Source organism: Phyllostomus discolor, chromosome 5, assembly GCF_004126475.2.
Source record: "Phyllostomus discolor isolate MPI-MPIP mPhyDis1 chromosome 5, mPhyDis1.pri.v3, whole genome shotgun sequence".
NCBI lineage: Eukaryota > Metazoa > Chordata > Mammalia > Chiroptera > Phyllostomidae > Phyllostomus > Phyllostomus discolor.
This window is the reverse complement of record NC_040907.2, coordinates 121,947,606-121,966,405: the sequence shown is the minus strand read 5'-3', so window position 1 is coordinate 121,966,405 and position 18,800 is coordinate 121,947,606. Positions and strand designations below refer to the sequence as shown.

The 18,800-nt window shown below is 53.9% G+C and overlaps 1 protein-coding gene across 4 annotated transcripts; it reads right to left on the bottom strand.

Moving 5' to 3' along the window:
* Window positions 1-4,226: 4,226 nt before the first annotated feature.
* On the bottom strand, window positions 4,227-18,746 carry DUSP13 (dual specificity phosphatase 13). 4 transcript variants are annotated; one of them, XM_028513021.2, is made up of 9 exons: window positions 17,215-18,746; window positions 16,191-16,408; window positions 14,332-14,384; window positions 11,963-12,067; window positions 10,760-10,854; window positions 7,971-8,138; window positions 6,982-7,155; window positions 5,347-5,567; window positions 4,227-4,668 (listed from the first exon to the last, which is right to left on the bottom strand). In XM_028513021.2, the coding sequence occupies exons 1-9, from the start codon at window positions 17,424-17,426 to the stop codon at window positions 4,466-4,468; spliced, it is 1,449 nt and encodes a 482-aa protein (XP_028368822.2). In that variant the 5' UTR covers window positions 17,427-18,746; the 3' UTR covers window positions 4,227-4,465. The 4 variants fall into 4 exon arrangements, 3 of the variants coding, with proteins under 3 accessions (XP_028368822.2, XP_035882658.1, XP_028368823.1); XR_004903385.1 differs by lacking the exons at window positions 4,227-4,668; window positions 5,347-5,567; window positions 7,971-8,138 and having other exon boundaries at window positions 7,055-7,155; window positions 11,864-12,067; window positions 14,332-14,539; XM_036026765.1 differs by lacking the exons at window positions 7,971-8,138; window positions 10,760-10,854; window positions 14,332-14,384; window positions 16,191-16,408 and having other exon boundaries at window positions 17,215-18,743.
* Between the last annotated feature and the right edge of the window lie 54 nt (window positions 18,747-18,800).

Here is an 18,800-nt window from a genome sequence, read left to right as displayed (position 1 = left end):
GAGGGGATAAGATTAAATGAAATAATGTGTCATCTGAGGTACTGGCTTAGCTTCCCTTCCATCACAGACATTTCATCTAAACACTATAAGCTGGGTCATCATTACCTTTTTCTTGAAGCAATATTATCCACAATGAAACCTTTTGAAGGCTTAAATTCACATGTCAAAAGGATAACATGTGAATTTGCAATATTTTAGATGCCAGTTCTAATGCTACCATTTTAATTCAGAATACTTCCTAAAATACACAATGATGAATTCGATTAGGGTGTTTCTAATTTTAAACACTGGTCAATTTATTTTTGTTTTTTAAATTAGGAAATATTTTTAAAATATAAAAAAGGTAAAACACTTATTTTCCCAAAACTCAATATGGTCAAATCTTAACATTCTGCTGAATTTGTGTTTTTCTAAAGAAATGACACATTATGGATGAAACTGAAAAAAAAGAATGAGAAATGCTGCATCTAAAGCACTTCATATAGGGCCTGGCAGAGGTGAAGCAGTTGGTAATTGTTGGTAATTTTTCTACAACTTTATTTTAAACAAGTTCACACTTACAGGGACTTATAAGACAGGGGAGATGCTCGGTGCGCACCCATCACCCAGCTCCCTCGGATGTCCAGTGCTCACGGGACCACAGCGCATGCGCCAGAGGGCAAGCCCTGCTGCCACGCTGTTCCCTGAACCGCAGACTCACTTCAGGTTGCATTGGTCTCTCTGCTTATGTCCTTTTTCTGCTCCGGAATCCCGTCCAGGATACCATGCTGCATTTAGGTGAGCTGGTTTTTAATTTTTCATTTATTCAGCACACTGACAGTGCTACCAGCTTTTAGTCCGAAAGCTGGGTTAGTCCAAGAGTACAAGTCCAAGGCTCTGAGTAGCAGGCGATGCCAGGGGGCCCGATACTGTGTACTGACGATAGCCACAGATCTCACTTCTGAAAGCTTGCCACGTGTTGTACAAAGAACCTTCTATGTTCTGCCATGTAACCTTTACAACAACCCTATAGACAGCTACTGTTACTCCCATGATGCAGTTGGGGAAATGGAGGTGCGGAGAGGCTGAGGGCAGAGGGAGGGTTTGAATCTAGGTAATCTGGCCCCAAAGTCATGCTCCTAACAATACCCCACTCACGAGGCTGCTCCAGAAAAGAGGGCAAGTAGACTTCCTGGGGCAAGTGTAGCAGGCAGGAAAACCTTCCTGGTAGACATACCCATCTGGAGTTCAATCTCTGTTTTGTGGGGTACTCTCAAAAATGTCTGACTCTCCCCCACCTGCTTTCTCAGGGACTTCCCTGTTTCGTTCCCCTGCAGCCCTAGATTCTGAGCCTCAGCCTCAGAGCCCCAGGGAAGTGGCCTGTTGAAACTCAAGTCCCAGGGTGTGGCTCAGCCTTTGGGTGCCTCACCCCAGCCGGCAGAGGCTGGTGGCCCACACTCACAGGCCCAGATGCTGATTTACAGGTTGGCTTCTGGAGCCACTATTCTGGGCCCTGCTGACAGTGCATGAGCAAGAAATAGCAACAAGGGCTGAGCTGTCAGGCAGAAGGGGGATCCAAGAGAATTGGGGGTGGGCAGATTGAGCCACTCAGTGGGGACTAGCTTTGTCTGCTTGGGAGATTTACAGTTCTCAACAACCAGAGGACAAACTGAAAATGGTTTTCAATTCCTGGATTGGAGAGGGAACCTGCTCTGTTGGGAGCAGCAGCCGCAGACCTCCTGCCATCGTCCAGCTTTGGAAAAGGCTCAGAGAGCACCTGTGGCAGCCAACAGCCAGATGGAGGGATCAGGGCCAACCAAGTGCTGCAGGGAGGGGAGCACAGGAGCTGCCTGGGCAGCACCGGCTCCGTGAGCCAGAGCCCAGAGATCCCAAATCCAGGCCGCAGCATTCCAGCCCCATTTCATCTTATCTGCATCTCAGTTTGTTCATCTGTAAAATGGGGATACTAATCCTTCCATCCCAAACCAGACGGCCTGTGTTTGTGCAGCTTGTGGATTGCAGGAGGAGGGAATGGGGGCTAAACCACCTCCTGCCCTCAGCTCGCTCTGTCCCTTGATCGCCTGGACTTGGAGCTCTGTCTGCTTGGGAGGAGGAGGCGCCTTTTTCCTGACCAAGCCCAGGAGGGCTTCTGCCCGAAAGGCCTCTTTACTCAGAGGGGGGCACCTTTTTAGTTTCAACAAAGGAAAAGCACTTTCTCTCTGGAAATAGACCAGGTGGCAAGGAAGGGGAAAATGTCCTTCAGTCCCCAAGAGAGGACAGAGCTGGCCCCAGAGAGCCTTGGTGAGGAGTCAGGGCAGGCGGATGGGTGGGGCAGGTTGCTGTCAAAGGGAGCCCAAGGGAACAAGATGAGCTGGGAAGAGAGTGTCAAGGTAACCAAATGATGAGATGCACGCAGAGGGAGCTGGAAGAGAACAGACACCCTCTGGAGGAAGGCCAGTCCTGGGCCAGCTGGGATCCACTCCCCTGGTGGCCTCTGTAGAGAGGACCAAGTGGCAGTGGTGCCATCCTATGGCTGCTGTCCTCAGAAACATGGGGCTGTGCCTGATGCAATGTCATAACCAGGGAGTGTGGGAGCCATGGGGAAGGGACACCGAGCCCAGGAAAAGCCTGGTCAGAGACAGCAGTGGGAAGAGAACCACAAGGCACCAGGCGATTTTAATTCAGAGTGAATATCCTAAGAGGTCGATGGACATTTTGGTAGCCCGGGGAGGAGCACTTCTCTCAGACTGGGGGTGTCTAGGAGAGCTTCCCAGGAGAGAGAACTAAACTGAAACTTCAAGGAGACCACAGTGAAGGGCAGTGAGAGTGGTGCACTCAGGGGGTGCAGCCGGAGCATATGCAAATCACCAGAGGTCAGAGAGTGTGGTGCTCGTGGACCTGCTGCCTCTTGATTACGTGGTGTGCGTGAGAGCAGGACTGCAAGAACTACAACGGGAGATACGAGGAGTTCTCAGATAATGAAGCATAATTATACTTTGTGAAGATGTTTGTACTTCAGGGGCTGCAAGGAGAGGAGGGGTGTGATCAGATTTTCACTTTAGAATGCTCAGTAGAGAAGGGAGGGGCCAGGCAGGAGACAGAGATAGTTGTAGGAGTCCAGGCGAGAGGTGAGCTTAGCTTGAACTTGAGTAGTCAACAAACATGAAGTTAAGTGAGGAGATCCAAGCTGTATTTAGAAAGAGGAATCAAAGGCTAATTGGATGAGAGGCAGGAGTCCAGGGAGATGCCCATCGCTGATGTGGGCAACAGTGGCTGTCACACTAGGAAGAGAAGTGGATCTGGGTGGGGAAGGGTGATGAAAAGCTCAGCAGAATTTGAAGTTCAAGGGCAGTATTCAAATGGAGGTGGCTGGTGGGGTACAGAAGCTTTGAGCTCAGAAGAGAGAACTGGGCCAGCTTTAGGGGTTGGGGAGTCACCAGACTCGAGGTGTGAACTGAGGCTGTGGGAGCAAGAGAGTCCCCCAGGAAGGCAGGGGCCCTAAGGGAGAGAAAAGGCAGAGGACAGAACCTGACAAACCTTGACCTTTATGGGTCAGCTGGAGGAGGCAAGGGCTGAAAAGGGGCAACCAGAGAAGAAGAAAAGGCACCTCATTCAATCCTTGTAATACCTTGTACTACATGCAGGCGAGGAACCTGCAGGCTTTTATATAGTTTTATTAGGGCACAAGTACAAAGAAACTCAGAACTAAATGTTTCACTCCATCATATAACCTTCACCTGGGATTTCCTATCCCCTTGTTTAATGCCTCTGTGTTCTAGGTGTCTGTAGTTTCAGGCAGGCCTTCTGAAAGGAGAGTGTAAACAAAAAGGTTGACTGGATTCAAGAGGCACTATATTTGTGCACAGAGTTTTCATTGTCCTTTTTTGATAGGGTGGCCTGGAGAGGACAGTGATGCACCAAACTCTGGTCATCGTCCAGGCAACGTGGCATCGCCCGAGGGTGGTGGTATGAGGACGACAAGATGAAGAAAGGCCAGCTAATTCTGAGCGCTTGTACCCCCCACCCCTTCCTCTTGCACCAGGGGTGGGGTCACTGACTGGCTCGGCGGGGTCACTGACTGGCTCTCACGTGTCCTCCCCGCTCATGCAGCCTTGACAGGGACTTGGGCCCCTCCTCCAGGCACCGCCACACTGAGGCAGAGCTGGCCAGCTTTCTGGGATATCATGGCCTCCCCTGGAGTGAGCCACCACCCCACAAACCACCAGAAGGTCTCGTGTTTTTATGATGATGAATCTTTTATTATAGAGACAGACAACTCTTTTGCATAAAGAATCTCTGGATTGGGTCAGGGAAATCCACCCGCTAAAGGTTGCCCCCAGCTCTCCCTGCCTCTGCCTCAGCTAAGCCCATTTGCTATGTACATCTCAGGGTGACTGGAAACGGCAGAGGCTGCCGTCCCCAGGGCCAGGCTGGTTGGGTTGGGCCATGCTGGCCAGAGGGTCAGGGCTCCCGGCTGTCCACCAGGTCAGCGTCGCTCCGTCTCCCGCCTGAGGCGGTTGTCCAGAACTTGGAGCTGCCGGAGGAAGCCCGAGTTGGGGCAGATGTCACGGTGGGCCTGCACCGTCTGGATGGCCTCCACCAGCGTCAGGTTCTCGTAGATCATGAGGAAGGCCAGGACGACCGTGGCCGAGCGGCTCACCCCCATGGCGCAGTGTACCAGCACGCGGCCTGCAGAGAGACAGACCCAGCCTGGCGTCAACTAGCTGCCCTCGTGCCACCCACCCATCTGGGCAGCAGAGACACTTCTGGATTTCCTTCAGCACCCCCATCACGGTCCTGGAACACAGACACAGTGTTCACTGCCGGCTGGGGCCAAGGAGGCCCAGAGAGGACCTGGCTCAAGGTCACACAGCAAGTGAGCAGCTGGGTCAAGGTGCTTCCTCCGGCATCCCCTGCAACTCTGGTGAGTCGGTGGGAGTGAGACGAGCACAGTACTCCTGGAATCCCCTGGTCTGTGGCAGATTCCAGGGGCTGTGTCACTTCCCCTGAGTTCTGCCCTCTCCCGGTCCCCGCAGGCCTATGTCAAAGCTTCATTTTAGAGGAGCCAGCTCAAGAGGCTTTCCTAGGTCCTGTACCCTCTGCCCAACCCCAGGTCTCTCACTGAGGGATGTGGTTACACCGATGACCACTCTGGACCTTGCTTATGTCTGTGGTTGTTGGTTTCCACAGTGTCTCTGAAGGAGATGCTAAGTGGCAGTGGCTATTTGCCCCATGGGGAGGGAGGGTTGTTGGAGAGGCTTGTGGCTCAGGACACTCCACCTATCAGTGCTACTGGAAAGATGGAGAGCCCGAGACCCCACCCCCAACCCTCACACCTCCACCCTGGTCCCTTCCCCAGCAGCTCACCTTGGGGAACGCTGAGGGCAGTTCGGATGTATCGAGCAACAGGCAGAAAGTAGACACTGAGGTTGAAGAAGGGGTTGTCTTCTGCCTCAATGCCGTAGTACTCCAGGGGCATCCCGTGGTAGAACTTGGCACCTGTGTCCACCTGAAACTTGCCCGCAGCAACATTCACAACGTGGGTGATGCCCAGCTGGGTCAGCTTGCTCCTGTCCCGGGCTGCGTGCCTGGGGAGTGGGCACCAGGTGGTGGGAATTGGGAGGTGGGGACAGAGCTCCCTGGCTCAGTCCTGGCTGGGCCGGAACTTGTCGCCTCCCCTCCTCTGCCGCCTCTCCCAAGGGCAGAGACTGGAACCAGGGAGCCGGCCTGGGGGGAAGGGACTCCTCTAGTCAGAGGTCAAGAGTCCCTTCCACTCAGGCTGACTTTTCTGGAGAGCGATGCGCCTGCAGGCATCAAAAGCCTTAAAAATGTAGATAGACTTTGTCCAGCAAATCTCCTTCTAGCCACTTAAAGAATCTGAACGGTGCCCACAGATACCTGTAAATTGGATCTAATGATATTTAAGATGGTGAAAACTTGGGGGGAAATTACTACATGTCCTCCAGTAGAAGACTATGTGCAGGTAAACGAAATGCTATGCGAGCGCTGAAACGTGGTGTTGGATAGAGGTGAACAAGGAGAGCCATTTGCGCTCTGTTAAGAACCTGTGAAAAATGCAGAATGCAAACCAGAATGGTGTTCAAGGAGGTTTTAAAAACACACGGTTTGATTCCACTTAAAAAGCTTTTTATATGAAGCAGAATACAAAATGGGATTATAAAGTGATACCGCTTTTGTGAAACAACGTGAAAAGCAGTTACATATGTGTGTGCGTGCACTTTTTAAAAGTCAACGAGGATTCTGTTACCGGTTACCTGAGGGGGGACAGCCTGTCTGCCGTGTTGGTACCACGATACTGATCCCTAGTCTCTAAATATTAAGGGAAATTTCTAAAATCCACATATATTGGTCCATATGTTCTAAATTTTAAGAAAAAGTTTAAGAAAAAATGCCTCCATCTTGCTGCCTGTATACACCCTAGAGAAACTCGCCTGCGTGTGACCAGGACACACATACTGGAATGTCTCTGGCATCACGGCTCCCGAAAGTGGGACATCTCGCGTGTTTGTGTGCGATCAGATGGACAGACTGTGGGGTGTCTGCGCAGTCGAATAGTTGCAGCAATAAAGAAAGGAATGACCTTTCGCTGCATATAGTAACATGGGTGAATCTCATAATTCTTAGTGAATTATGCCAGGCACAAAGCACACACAACATGGTTCCATTCACCTGACTTTGACAGACAGACAAAACTAACTACGTTGCCAGGTGTATGGCGAGAGTTCGGAAGGGGGAAGGGGCGTTGCAGGCACAAGAAGTGCCCTGTGTCTTGACCTGGGTGGTGAAACTGTTCGTATAAGCTCTATGTGCTTTTTTCATGAGGGTTCTACTTCCACAGTTAAAAGAATAATTTCTGTAAAAGGGAAGAAACACGTGGAAAGAGATCCTGGGAGGCAAAGAGGGTGTCACCTGTGCCCACAGAGAGCTCTGGGAGAGAGGCTCCCCTCCCACTCCCCACCCTCCCACAAGGGTCGCACTCACGCATCTCCCAGGAAGAGGTTGGGCCAGACCTCGTTGACGTGGCTCAGTGTGGTGGCCCGACGGGCCCACAGCAAGCGCTGCAGCGAGGACAGCGTCGGCGGCTGGTAGGGGGACACTGGGCCTGTCCTGTGGATCTTGGGCCTCCGGAGATCCTGCTTTTGCAGGGAGTCCATCCTAGAACAGGGTGGACACCGCCATGGCTGCAGGCATGCTCCCAGAAGGTGGGTCCACCTGACCCACAGGCCCAGGAGTGGTGCAGAACCCAGGTGGCAGTGGGATGAGGTGGGAAGGGCCTCAGCTAGTTTGTATGAGGTTATTAACCAGCTCAGCTGCGGCTGAGGCCTTGACCCTTTCCCAAGGAACAATCAACCCCTTGTTGCTCTCTCTCCTGCCTTCTCCAGAGGCTCCTGAAGTCAGAAACTGGCCAAGGGGTCCTTGGAATTCCTCGTCTGTGGCAATGAGTCAGTGCAGACCCAACCCCTTAAGTTGCAGGTCACTTAAGACTTTGTAGCACGGAGACCTCAGATGGCCGTGGCTCCTCACAATGGGGGCGGCTCATCTCAAGCCCCCTCCTCTGCTCCTTCCAGGGCTGGCCCTCAGGTCCCCACACCCTCTCATTTTCAGGTGCTTGGAGAGCAGAGCCCCACCCTGGAGTGAGGAGCCTGGGCTATGAATGACATAGCATTCCCATCCTGGGTGAGCTAATGCCTTTTAGGGGCCTAGCGCCTCACCTGTGGCACTAGGAGGAGCTGAAGCTCAGGGGGAAATTTTTTAAGTGATACCCCAAACCGCATGGCTGATATGTAGCAAACCTGTGGTTTCAATCCAGTTCTGTGGTCCTGCAGTTCAGTCCCCAAGCCTCCCAGTTACCATCCTTGGGGACTCCAGAGAGCGGCCACTAACCCACCACCCAGCTCCTCAGACTCCTCAGAGGAGCCTGATGTTGCTGTTACATGTGTGCCTGAAAGTCCTGGGCCTTCCCTCCTTACCCCCTCGACTCAGGCCAGCGCTGCAGGTCAGGTCTCACCAAGGTGGGGTGGGCGGTCTCAGGAGTCTGCTGGGTGAGGGATCTCAGGGGCACCAGAACTTGGGTCTGGTGCCGTGCTGGGAAGGAGTGCCTATCTTGGCTAACAGTCCTTGGCCCCCTCAGCCAGTATCTAGGGAGGGCACAAACTGGAAAAAACATCTTTTCTCTTTGGTAGGCGGTGCCAGGACCGGAAAGAGAAACAGGCACCCAGGAGGCCACTGGCTTGGCCAAGCTCACACAGCGGGCAGCCGGCGGGCAGGGCGGAAGTGAAGAGCCAGCGTTCCCCCTCATCCTGCACTGTGATCTCTCAGGGCAGGCTGAGTGGCCTGCCCCCTACCTAGGGCATGGTCTAGGGCCAGGAGTAGGGGAGTAGGGACAGGGACAGGACTAGCACTGGAGCGGAATGGGGCTGGGGTGGTTCCGCCCAGAACACAAATGCTGTGAAGCGGCTAGAATTCCAGGTCCTCCTCTTGGATCCCATGGGGGTGGGGCCTGAGAGCAGACCTAGGCCTCTATGGAGGGAAGCACAGCCCTGCCAAACCACAGGCTTTCTCTCTGCGGAACAGCTCTTTGGGGTTAAAGGCTCTTGGGACTAGAACTCCCCATGGAGTTGGGAGGCTGCCACCTGAATTGGTGGGAAGAGAACTTTGGAGAGAAGGAGGAGAGTCCGGCCACCATCTATTCTGTGGCCTCGAGCAAGGCTTTGCTCCTGTCTTGGCCACATTTCTCTTCTCGTGTTAAAATACCCTGGTCTCGCTTGACTTGAGGAGTCTCTGGCTGTCTGACCTGAGAATAAGAGAGGAGTGGCTGGGTATGCAGCAACTACAGGGTAGACAGCCCTGTAGTGTGTTAGGGTGGAGTAAGCCCCCAGGCCCCAGGGTCACCCAAAGCCACACTGGTCTGGAGCCACCAGCTGGTGCTCAAGCCTCAAGCAGAGCAGATGGGACTTTAGGAAGCCTGGCAAGCGTGGGCTCAGTCTTTTGGGCTTGGCATGGGGTAAGGCTGCCCCCCAGTGGTCAATAGGTGCCTTGCAGGCTTCAGTTGAGAGAGCTGGACCTGTCTCCTCCCCGGAGGCTCCTGGGCAGAAGAGGAGATAGCAGAGGGATCAAGGATTGAGGGCTCCTAAACCGGGGGCTCCTAAACCACGGGCTCCTAGAGGACCTATGCCCAGGTTTGAAAGATGGCGCTTTTCCATTGGATTAAGGAGTACTACTTGTCAGGTCCCATCTGAGCCTCCTTCCTGATGCTCATGGATGCAGCCCCCACCTGCTGCTCCATCCCACTTTTGCCAACTGAGTCAGGCCCAGACCCTTGCCCTCAGACTCATCCTTCAATCTCCATGCACACCCAAGGAAGGAGAGTTGGTGGCTGCTGCAGCTCCCCTGGTTTCAGCCACCCCACACACCTGGACTGTCAGGGACCCTGCCCAACACTTCCTCCCACAACTCCTCGGCCACCTGAGGGCCCAACCTTTAGCCCGGACAGGTCTGGCTTGGCTTTTCTCCCCATTCACTCTAGCCCTCATTCGGCCTCCTTCTTGCATCTCCCTCTAAGCTGAATAGCTGCCTCTGTAGGCAGCAGCTTGCCTGCTGTTGTGCTGCTGCGTTGCTGCTGTGGACAAGTTCAGACACTTGTTTTCTGTCTCTGTATCTCTCCTCCTCTCTGTGTCGCTCTCCTGGCTGCCTCTGCCTCCAACCCTCTCATGGGAGCTCCTGCTGCTCCAAGCCTCCCAGCACACCCTGCATGCCGGTGGGCTCAGGCCAAGGCAGAGGCCTTCTTGGAGGGGGTGGCTGTTTGCCACCCACCTCCTCAGCCCCAGAAGATACTCCCTCGGCCTTCCCTGCTGCTCAATCCCTCTGCCTCCTCCTCTCCAGGCAGATCAGATGGGACTGTGAGCACAGGACGGAGATCTTTGGTCCAGAGATCTCTTGGCTCCAGATGGGGCCATAGATCTCTGAGGAGTCTGGCGAAGGAAGCCTTGGGGAGGGAGGCAGGCAGGCCCACTGCCCATGATGACCTGCCAGTGGGTGTGTTACTTGGCATGTGGACCTTGCAGGAGGGCAGACCTGGGCAGAGTTCTTAGGTCTGGTGTTTGTAGTTTGTACCTGTGTGATTCTCTTCAGCCAGCATCCTCGGTGGGGCCGTGGTGAGAATCCCATGAGGTCATTAGTGTAAGGCACTTCCCACAAGGTCTGCCTCACGGCAGATGCCCAATAAACGCACATCTTACAATACTGTTATTATTGCTACTATTATTATCATTACCTATTCAAGCCTCAGCCATATTCTGTGTAAAGGGTGACTTTCCCAAGGGACAGTGAAGTTTGGTCTTTATGTCTGTGTTTCCTGATGTTCCTTTCTCTGCCTGGTGATGATGATTATTATACTCACAACTCACTAAAGATGTACTAGGTACTAGACAGAGCTAAGTGCTTCCATTTTCTCATTGAATTCTTATAGTACCCTTATGAGGCAGGTAATATTATCCTCATTTTACAGATAAGGAAACTGATACTCAGAGAGATTAAGCAACATACCCAAGGTCACACAGCCAGTAAGTGTGGGAGCCAAGATTGAAGCTCAGGTCTTTCTGACTCTACTATACTTTGTGCTCCTGTCTCTGATCTAGTCCATCCCCCAGTCCAGTCCCATGCCCTCCCTGCCCCCAACACAATACACACAGGCACAGGTGCCCTGGCCCTCACTGCCCAGCAAGCTCTGTGTCCCCCTGAAATAGGGGCACTCACCCACCTGTGGGGGTATCTGGCCCAGGCTGCGGTCTTCTCTGACAGGCACTTTGTGCTGCCGACTTCCAGCCGCTTGTCTCCGCACACTTGATGCTGTTTCTATTTTTTGATTTGAGTTTAATTATAAAGCATGATGTGCTGCTCCCCTCTTCTGGCCTCCACCTGCTACTCCCCACTCACACACTGACCCCATGGCATGGTCAGGGCCATACTCAGCCGGGCACCTGGCCCTGCTCCGGCCGAGGCGGCCCGGTGGAGGGGGGTGGGGCCTGCGGTGTGCACGGATGTGCATGTTGATCGCAGGGCTATCTTAAAAGCTCCCTTGGCCTTCGAGGGTGGTGAGGAGAAAGGGCAGAAAGTTAAAGCTGGAAGGAACTTCCATGGAGGAGGACAGGGAGGAGACCAGCCAAAATCACACACAAACTGGCGGCACTGCCGACATCGGAAGCCAGGTCCGAGGGCTTTAGTTTGGGGCTCAGGATTCTAGGACTGGCCCAGGATTCAGACCTAGAAGACCTAGGCTGCGGGAAGTGTGGGAAGACAGACAAAGGTGTAAGTGGGGTTCAGAGCAGGTCTTCAGGCCAGCCCTGGCCGGCAGTCAGGAGCTGTGTGTCCAGAAGCCACTCTGCCCTCTGTCAAGGTCCTCCTTCCCCCAGGAGGCTTTCCTTGCCCGGGTCCCACTCTCCCTTGAGGCCAGTGAGATGGTTTTTAAGGTTTCTAAGGTTAACTGTTATTATTTTGAGACCTTGTATTTGGGCCTACTAAGAACCTTCCCTGCTCTGCAGAGCCCCTCCCCATGTACCCAAGCTTCAGTACTCTTTCCCACTCCCACTCCCACTCCCAGATGACATGCGCACAGAGACATGCATCCCTGCAGCCATCCCTATGAGGGTCTTGGAAGTCCGAGCTCCGGGCAGTAAGGCTCAGCCCCTGCTGGGGCTCCCTGAGCCCCGTGGAGAACAGGTGGGAGGGGCCATGGCCAAGGGCTATCATGCACAATCACAATCCCCCCCTCTCCTCCCATGTTCTCCCCACCCCCATCCAAGGGACCTTGGGGTCCCTGGCCAAGAAGCCTCAGGGCTTGGCTGAGAGGGCAGCCCATTCCCACCTATGGAGACTGAAGACAGTGGCTGGGAGGAAGTGCAGGCAGCTGGAGGAAGTGGACGGAGTAGCAGGCCATAGGGTGGACCCCACACTGGGCTCTTACCAACTTCTGGGTATCCACGTGGGCCAGAGCCTCCAGCAGCACCAGCAGGGCCAGTGCCAGGGTGGCAAAGCAGTAGACCCCTGTGGCGGGAAGTGAGGACCAGGTCTGGGGGAGAGATGAGCTCCATGTCACAGGCAGGTAAACCAAGGCCCAGACTGACTGGGGCCATATCACAGTGACAGGGCAGGAGCTGCCATCTAAACCTGCTTCTGCTTTGAGTCCTCTGGGTAAAGCCAAGAAGTGCTGGGAGAGATGAGGAGCCAGGCTGGGGGCCCGGGGCTCACAGAGAGAGATGACCTCCCCCCACAGCCCCTCACCGTTCCGAGTGCCAGCCCCCACCTGCTGTGTGTGGCTGCACGGACTGTGCACTGCGCACTCCTGGAGGCCCGGTGACACAGATGGTTTGGGGGATGACACCCTCAGGAATGTGAAGTGCTGTAGCCCAAATGACTCCCTCCAAGCCAGCTGCCTGACAGGAAAGAAGCTGAGGTTCAAGGTCAGGATTTTTAAGAGCCTCAGGCTGAGGAAGTAGGGTGACTAGGCATGATCAGAGATCTGCTGGTCTGCCAGGTTCCTGAAACCTGTTGAGAGGAAAGAGAGCAGGGCAGGAACATGCCTTCCTGCCCTCCTCTTGGTTCCCCATACCAGCAGGGGTCCCTACAGTTTCCCACCAGCTGAGCCCCAAACTTAGTCCCAACTCCAGCCATAACCCTAATTTTCTTCCATTGCACTCACCCCCAAATTCTAAACCTAGCCCTTCTTCCTGCCCTAATCACCATCCCCAAGGTGCTCCTCCTCCTCATGAGGGTAGGGGGCGTGGGGGGTGGAATTGCTAATGTGCTCCCCCTTGGTTGGGCTGGCTAGGCAGTTTGAGACCAAAGCAGCTTTTTTGGGTTGGTGGGTGAGGGAGGATTCAGGCCATGCCCTGGGAAGTTCTTGGCAGGAGGAGAAATCTGTCGCTCTCCCAGCTGCTAGGAGAGCCTAGGCCAGTCACCCACTCACTTCTGACAGCCCCTCCGAGCTAGTGGGTGGTGTGTGGCACAGCAAAGTTGAGGGAGGGAGCAGTGTGGGTAGCAGGAGTAGAGACGTAGACAGCAGCTCTGGAGGCCTAACCCTCCAGCTGACGGCCCTTGTCGGGGTGGATGTGAGTGTGAAGAAGGCAGGCTGTTGAGGCCAGCCGGGGACAGACCCTGCCAGGGTGTGGTGGGAGAAGGGCAGTAGGTACTCTGCAGCTCCCTCGCAATCCTGGTGCCATTCCAGCAAGAGACACCCTCGCCTCCTCCCAACGGAGCTGGAGGAAAACACAGGGCTGCTGCCAGAGAAATTAAAGCAGCACCTCGGCGAGCACTGGAGGGCCTGAGCAGCAGTGCTGCTGCTGGGGGAGCCCAACTCCTTCCACTGGGCAGCTGGGGACCCTGCAGCCTCCGGCAGAAGGGAAGCGGCTTGGGAGAGGAGGTGATAGGGATCGGTTCCCCTTGTGCCATCGCTCCAAAGGCACTGGACACAGACCAAGAAGGCAGGGTACACGGGAACAGGAAGGAGCCTGGAGAGGCTTCAGGAAGACTTTAGGTCGTAAAGGGGTCCCTGGAACCGGAGGGCGAGGCAGGTTAGGGAGGGTCCTTCTGCTGATCTCTGAGATCAGATTGGGTGGGGGCAGGTAGGGAGCGGGGTGCTGCGTCTGAGGCAGAGAATGGATTGGTGTGACGACAGGGAACTTCACATCAGCAGGGCTGTGTGAGGCGGTCATGGCTGGTGGCAGGAACACCTGTCCTTCACCACGTGAGAATGGTGTGGCCAGGCTGACATAGGAATTGACTAAACTCAGAGCTGCACCCCACTTTTTCCTCAGGGCTGAAGGAAGGCGTGCAGAGGTGTGGGGAGATTCAGACAGTCACAGGCACCAGGACTGCCTGGGCCACCACCGTGGTGGGGTCAGGTGAGCTGCCCCATAGGCTTTTGATCAAGGAGGCAGGGCAGGTCAGCCTCAGAGCCAGGTAGGAGGGTCTCTCTGCTTCCATTTTGTGTTCCTCTTTCCTAGTCTTTCCATCCTCTCTGGGGTCTGGAGAGTCTGGGTAGGCTGGGAGAGAGGGGGATCCAGAGACATCTTGGCTGGGCCCTGATAAGTCCTTGGGGTGGTGAAGGGAGCCCAGCAGTTTGGAGAGTGAGCCACGTCCAGCCAGACACAGCCCTGGCAACTGACCTCTGAGCTGGTCCCACCCCATGTTCCCTACCAGCCCTCACCTGATCTTTCACTTCCAGCCCTCCCTGGCCCCCCCTCCATGTTCCCTGCCCAGCTCTCACATGACCTCTCACTTCTAACTGCACCCAGCCTTGCCCCCTTGTCCCCTCATACCCGACCTGGCCCTCACCTGGCCCCTCAGCTCTGGCCTGCACCTCGCAGCTTCTGGTCCAGTTGGCAGAGCTGGTGAAGAAAGCCTCGGTTGGGGAAGACCCATCGGTGCTGCCTCACGGTGACCACCGCCTGGCGTAGGGACATCTGCTGGCGCAGCATGAGGTAGGCCAGGACCAGTGTGGCAGAGCGGCTTACACCTACCACGCAGTGCACCAGCACCTTGGCTGAAGAAGACATCCTGGTGAAAGACCCTTTCCCACCAGCAGGCCCACCCAGGTGCTGGGGTGGGGACCCGAGTTCCTTTCCCTGCTCTGCCTTAGGTTTACTCCATGACAAACCCCGGACATATCATTCAAGCTTCATATCAAAGCTTTATGTCTTGATCTGTCAAATGGGTAAACCAACACCTATTTTGCCTGCCCTTGAGATGGGGTCTAAAGTCCTTAGCATAGCTTACGAGAGAGACCCTCCATGAAGTGGCCCCTGCTGATCCTGCAGCTTTATCTCAGGCTGTCCTAAATCAGCCTTCAGCTCTGGGAAGACAGGATAATCTTCAGTTTCTTGAAGCTGTCATGGTCTCTGACCTCTGGCCTTAGCACATGCTTTTCCAACTCCTTGCAAACCTTTTTCCCTCCCCTTGGTCTGACTAACATCGACTTCTCATCGTCAGGTTTCAGCTGAGAGGTGACTTCCTCACACAGGCTTTCCTGACCACTCATGGCATCACCTGAGTAACAGAGCAGCTCATCCTTTGCGCCCGCGGCCCAGTGACCACTGCCGTAGAGGGAAGTCGCCCCACTGCCTTGATCCTCTGAATGGAGCACCCCAGCCCTGTGCCCCCATAGCTCTTCACATCTGCCCACTTCGATGAGTGGCACTCATTCTTTACATTTTTGACTGCCTTCCCCCCCGAAAATACAATAAGCTCCGCAAGGGCAGGCACCCTGCCTTATCTAAGTGTAAATTCCTAGCATCTAGCTCAGTGCCTGACACAGAGAAGATAAGAAATAGCTGGTGAGTGACTGGGTGAAGAGCAAATGAATGTCAAAGTGCTTTGGGTATGAAGAAGTGCCTTGAGCCATACATGGTCTTGTCTCTCCCATTACACTGATGAGAAACTGGAGTCCAAAGAGGGAGGCTGGCTTGCCCAGGTTCAAGGACCGAGGGACACAGCTCTCACCCAGAACAAACACATAATAGGGGCTCAGCTTTCCCCAGGTCACTTATTGTCCCCTGGGCATTAGTTTTGTTTTGTTTTGTTTTCCACTTAATAGTACTTTGGGGCAGAAACCAGACAACTAGCTACCAAATGGCCAATTCCCAAGGCCGAGTCATGCAGAGAAAAAACTGTTTTGCTGTTTGGGAGGCCTGGCTTTCAGCCCCAGGGCTGCTCCTAACTCGTGGCCTGGCCTTGTATTCTGAGCCTCAGTTTCCCCATATGTGCAGCACTGTGGTTGGATAAATGACTGAAGCACTGAGCAGAGGGCTTTAAAAAACCTGACGGCTTTTTAAAAACTAGGGATGTTTGGGGTCCACCCTTGGGGCCTTCGGCGGAGGCCCTCCAGACAGAGGACCCAGTGGGGCTCTCTCCGTGGAGCACACCACGCCCTTCCCAGCCCCCTTCCCCAGGCTGTTTTCCTTGCCTCTCTCCCGGGCTCCAGGGGGCCCTTCTTTCACCTCAGCAGCTTGTTTCCTGAGCCTGTTTCTTCTACTGCTCACTACTTCCATCTCTGTGACTTTCTGGATGAACTTTCTCTTATAGTTTTAGAAAACAAGCAAGCAAACAAACAAACTAGGGATAGGAGGGCACTGATGTTTGAAGGGAAACTAGACATCCCCTCAGGATGGAATGTAAGATCAGACCCCAAGTCCTACCCCCGGGTGTGTTGAGTGCACGGTGAATGAAGTCGGCTGCAGAAGAGAAGTAGGTGCTGATGTCGAATTCAGGAAGGTCGTGGGCTGGCACTCCCAGATAGCTCACACTGCTGCCGTAGAAGTCAGGGCCGCCCTGGCAGTAGAGGCCCCCGTGGGCAGCGTTCAGCACGTGGGTGATGCCCAGCTTCCATAGCTCAAAGCGGTTATTTGCTGTGGCCCTGGGGAACCAGGGAAAGGGGCCGGATGCTGGTTGAGCCTTGGGGTCCAGCAAGGGGGTTTTCCCAGGTTCCCTGGCTCCCTACTTCAGAAGGATGGAGCCACTATGGTCCAAAGGGAGCCGGAAGGAACCTAGTAAGTGTGAGCTGAGATCCACAGCTCCCAGTGCCACCCTCAGAGCTTTCTGGTGGGATAGTTGGTATTATGGGAAGTATCTTGAGCCCCTCTTTGCTTCCTGAGGTCATTGCCCCTGCCTTGGCTAGAACAGGAAGGAGAGGATTGCCTCACCCCTGGGACCTGGCTGCCCCTCCTTTCCTTCCTGCCCCACGCCTTCCCACACATTTCCCACCTCTCCTGGCCACTACCTCATACCTACTTCTACTCTGAAACTGTTTAGAGGTGACATCCTTCCTGATTCACCTTTAGTCAGCCTTCCTCACTCATTCTGTGTCCAGAGGAGAGAGGCTGGGACCAGGAAGGGAAGTTCTCTGTCCAATACATTTCATACCCTTAATCACCATTCCTCAGGCGCCCGCCCACCAAACTCCTTAGTTGTCCTGATTTATTTGCCAGCAGACTTCTAGGTCCCCTCTTTCTGGCTGGCAAAGTCTCTGCTCCCCCTGGTGGCCACATATGGTCACTACACTGTCCCCAGGATACAGGGGTCCTGGAGAAAGTCCCTGACCTAGGATGCTCATTGCATAACTATTTCTCTGTGTTCCCTTCCCACCTCTATCTCTGGTAAAGAGCCCAAGAACTGTTTCTTGTTCTTCCCACCCCCACATTCTTTGGGCCAGCTACCACTCACGCGTCTCCTATGTAAAGGTTGGGCCAAACTTCATCCACTCGGCTGCAAGAAGAAATTTTCCCTGCCCTCAGAAGTTCCTCCAGTTCCAGGACACTGGGACAAGGAGTGGCTTCAGTATGTCCCCTCAGGTCTGGGAGCGAGGCCTCAGCCATGGGCCAGCCCACCCACTCCTCTGTCTCTGCAGTCACTTGTCTCTGCCTCTCCAGTGTCATTTCTCCTTCCCAGAGATTGGCAGAGACAGGTGGAATAGAAGGAAGTGACTCAGCAAGTCACAGGGGCCTCCAGATAGAACAGGACATTTGCTTCCCTCCAGGTCACCCTCCCAACCCCAGCCTCCGTGACCACATGGAATCAGACATACCTCTGCAAACCACTTTACCTCTTCACCTTTGTTTCTTCAGCCACAAATTAAGGATAATTATACCTGCCTCAAAGAATTGTGAGAATTAAATGAAACAAAGGATATTCTGTCTCTAACACATAGTATATGTTTAAGAAACATTTTTTAATAGGTTTAGAGGCCTGAATAGGCTATCTGATTCTTAGGACTGAGTTAAAGTAGAGATCCAGGGTGGAGAGGAGGCAGTTGACTCCAAGGATGAATGATAGAAAAAATTCAGCAGGTCTGGGTGGGAACCTTTGGCTGTTGGATGAGTCTCTAGATTTTTAGGGCTCAGAGGAAGTTTCCTGAGTTGTAGAGTCAGAGAACTATGGAGGACCTCATCTAAAGGGTGCTCACAGGGCTAATGGGTGAAGGTTTGAACAATGATTCTGTAATGAAGATCACTGATTTCTTGAAAGAGAAGGCTGAAATGGGCCATGTACGTCAACAGGGAAGAAGGGAGGTGAATGTCACCCCAGACTTTCTCAAGATCCTAACAGCCTGTTACCAGTAACATTTTGGGGTTGGGAGGGAGATTCCCCTAATTACAAGGACTTTTGTCTCCACAATAGAAACTGGGAAAGGACTATATCTGCCCTTCTGCCAGAGTTAGTTATTGGCTGAACAGCTGAGATGTCTTGCCACTCTCAGATGACTTTGTAAAGGCCCTGGTGGGGCTGGGAGAAGTACCAGCTGCAGTGGGAAGCCTCCCTGCTGCCCCTGGCCTTGAGTCCAGCTTGAGGGTAAAGTTCACCAGGACATCCCTTGTAAGCATGTCCACCCCAGAACCTGTCCCCACCCCCATCAGAGCCACTGAAGTCTGCCTTGCACTGCTTGGGGATGCAAGGCCAAGGGAGAGGCTGGAGCCTAGATCTCAGGTGGTTTGGGAGTTGGTTTATAGCAATGCTGGCACAGGTTGGGGAGTTCCTGTAGGGTAGTATAGTGGAGTGGGAAGAGCATGGGTTCTAAAGTTAAACAGATTTGACTGACTTTGGCACAAGGATTAAGTGAAATATTTATTTTTATGTCATTTGGACTGAGAGTAAAGGGGCAATAAATGGCAACAATGATCATTGTGAACTGGTTCCTGGAGAGCAGCTGGCTCCCTCCAGAGGAATTAGGGTAAATTCCCTTTGTTCTCAAACCCCATTTACCATTCCCGTCGACCTCGCCTCATATCCCCGAGCCTTCTTCTTGGTCCTCA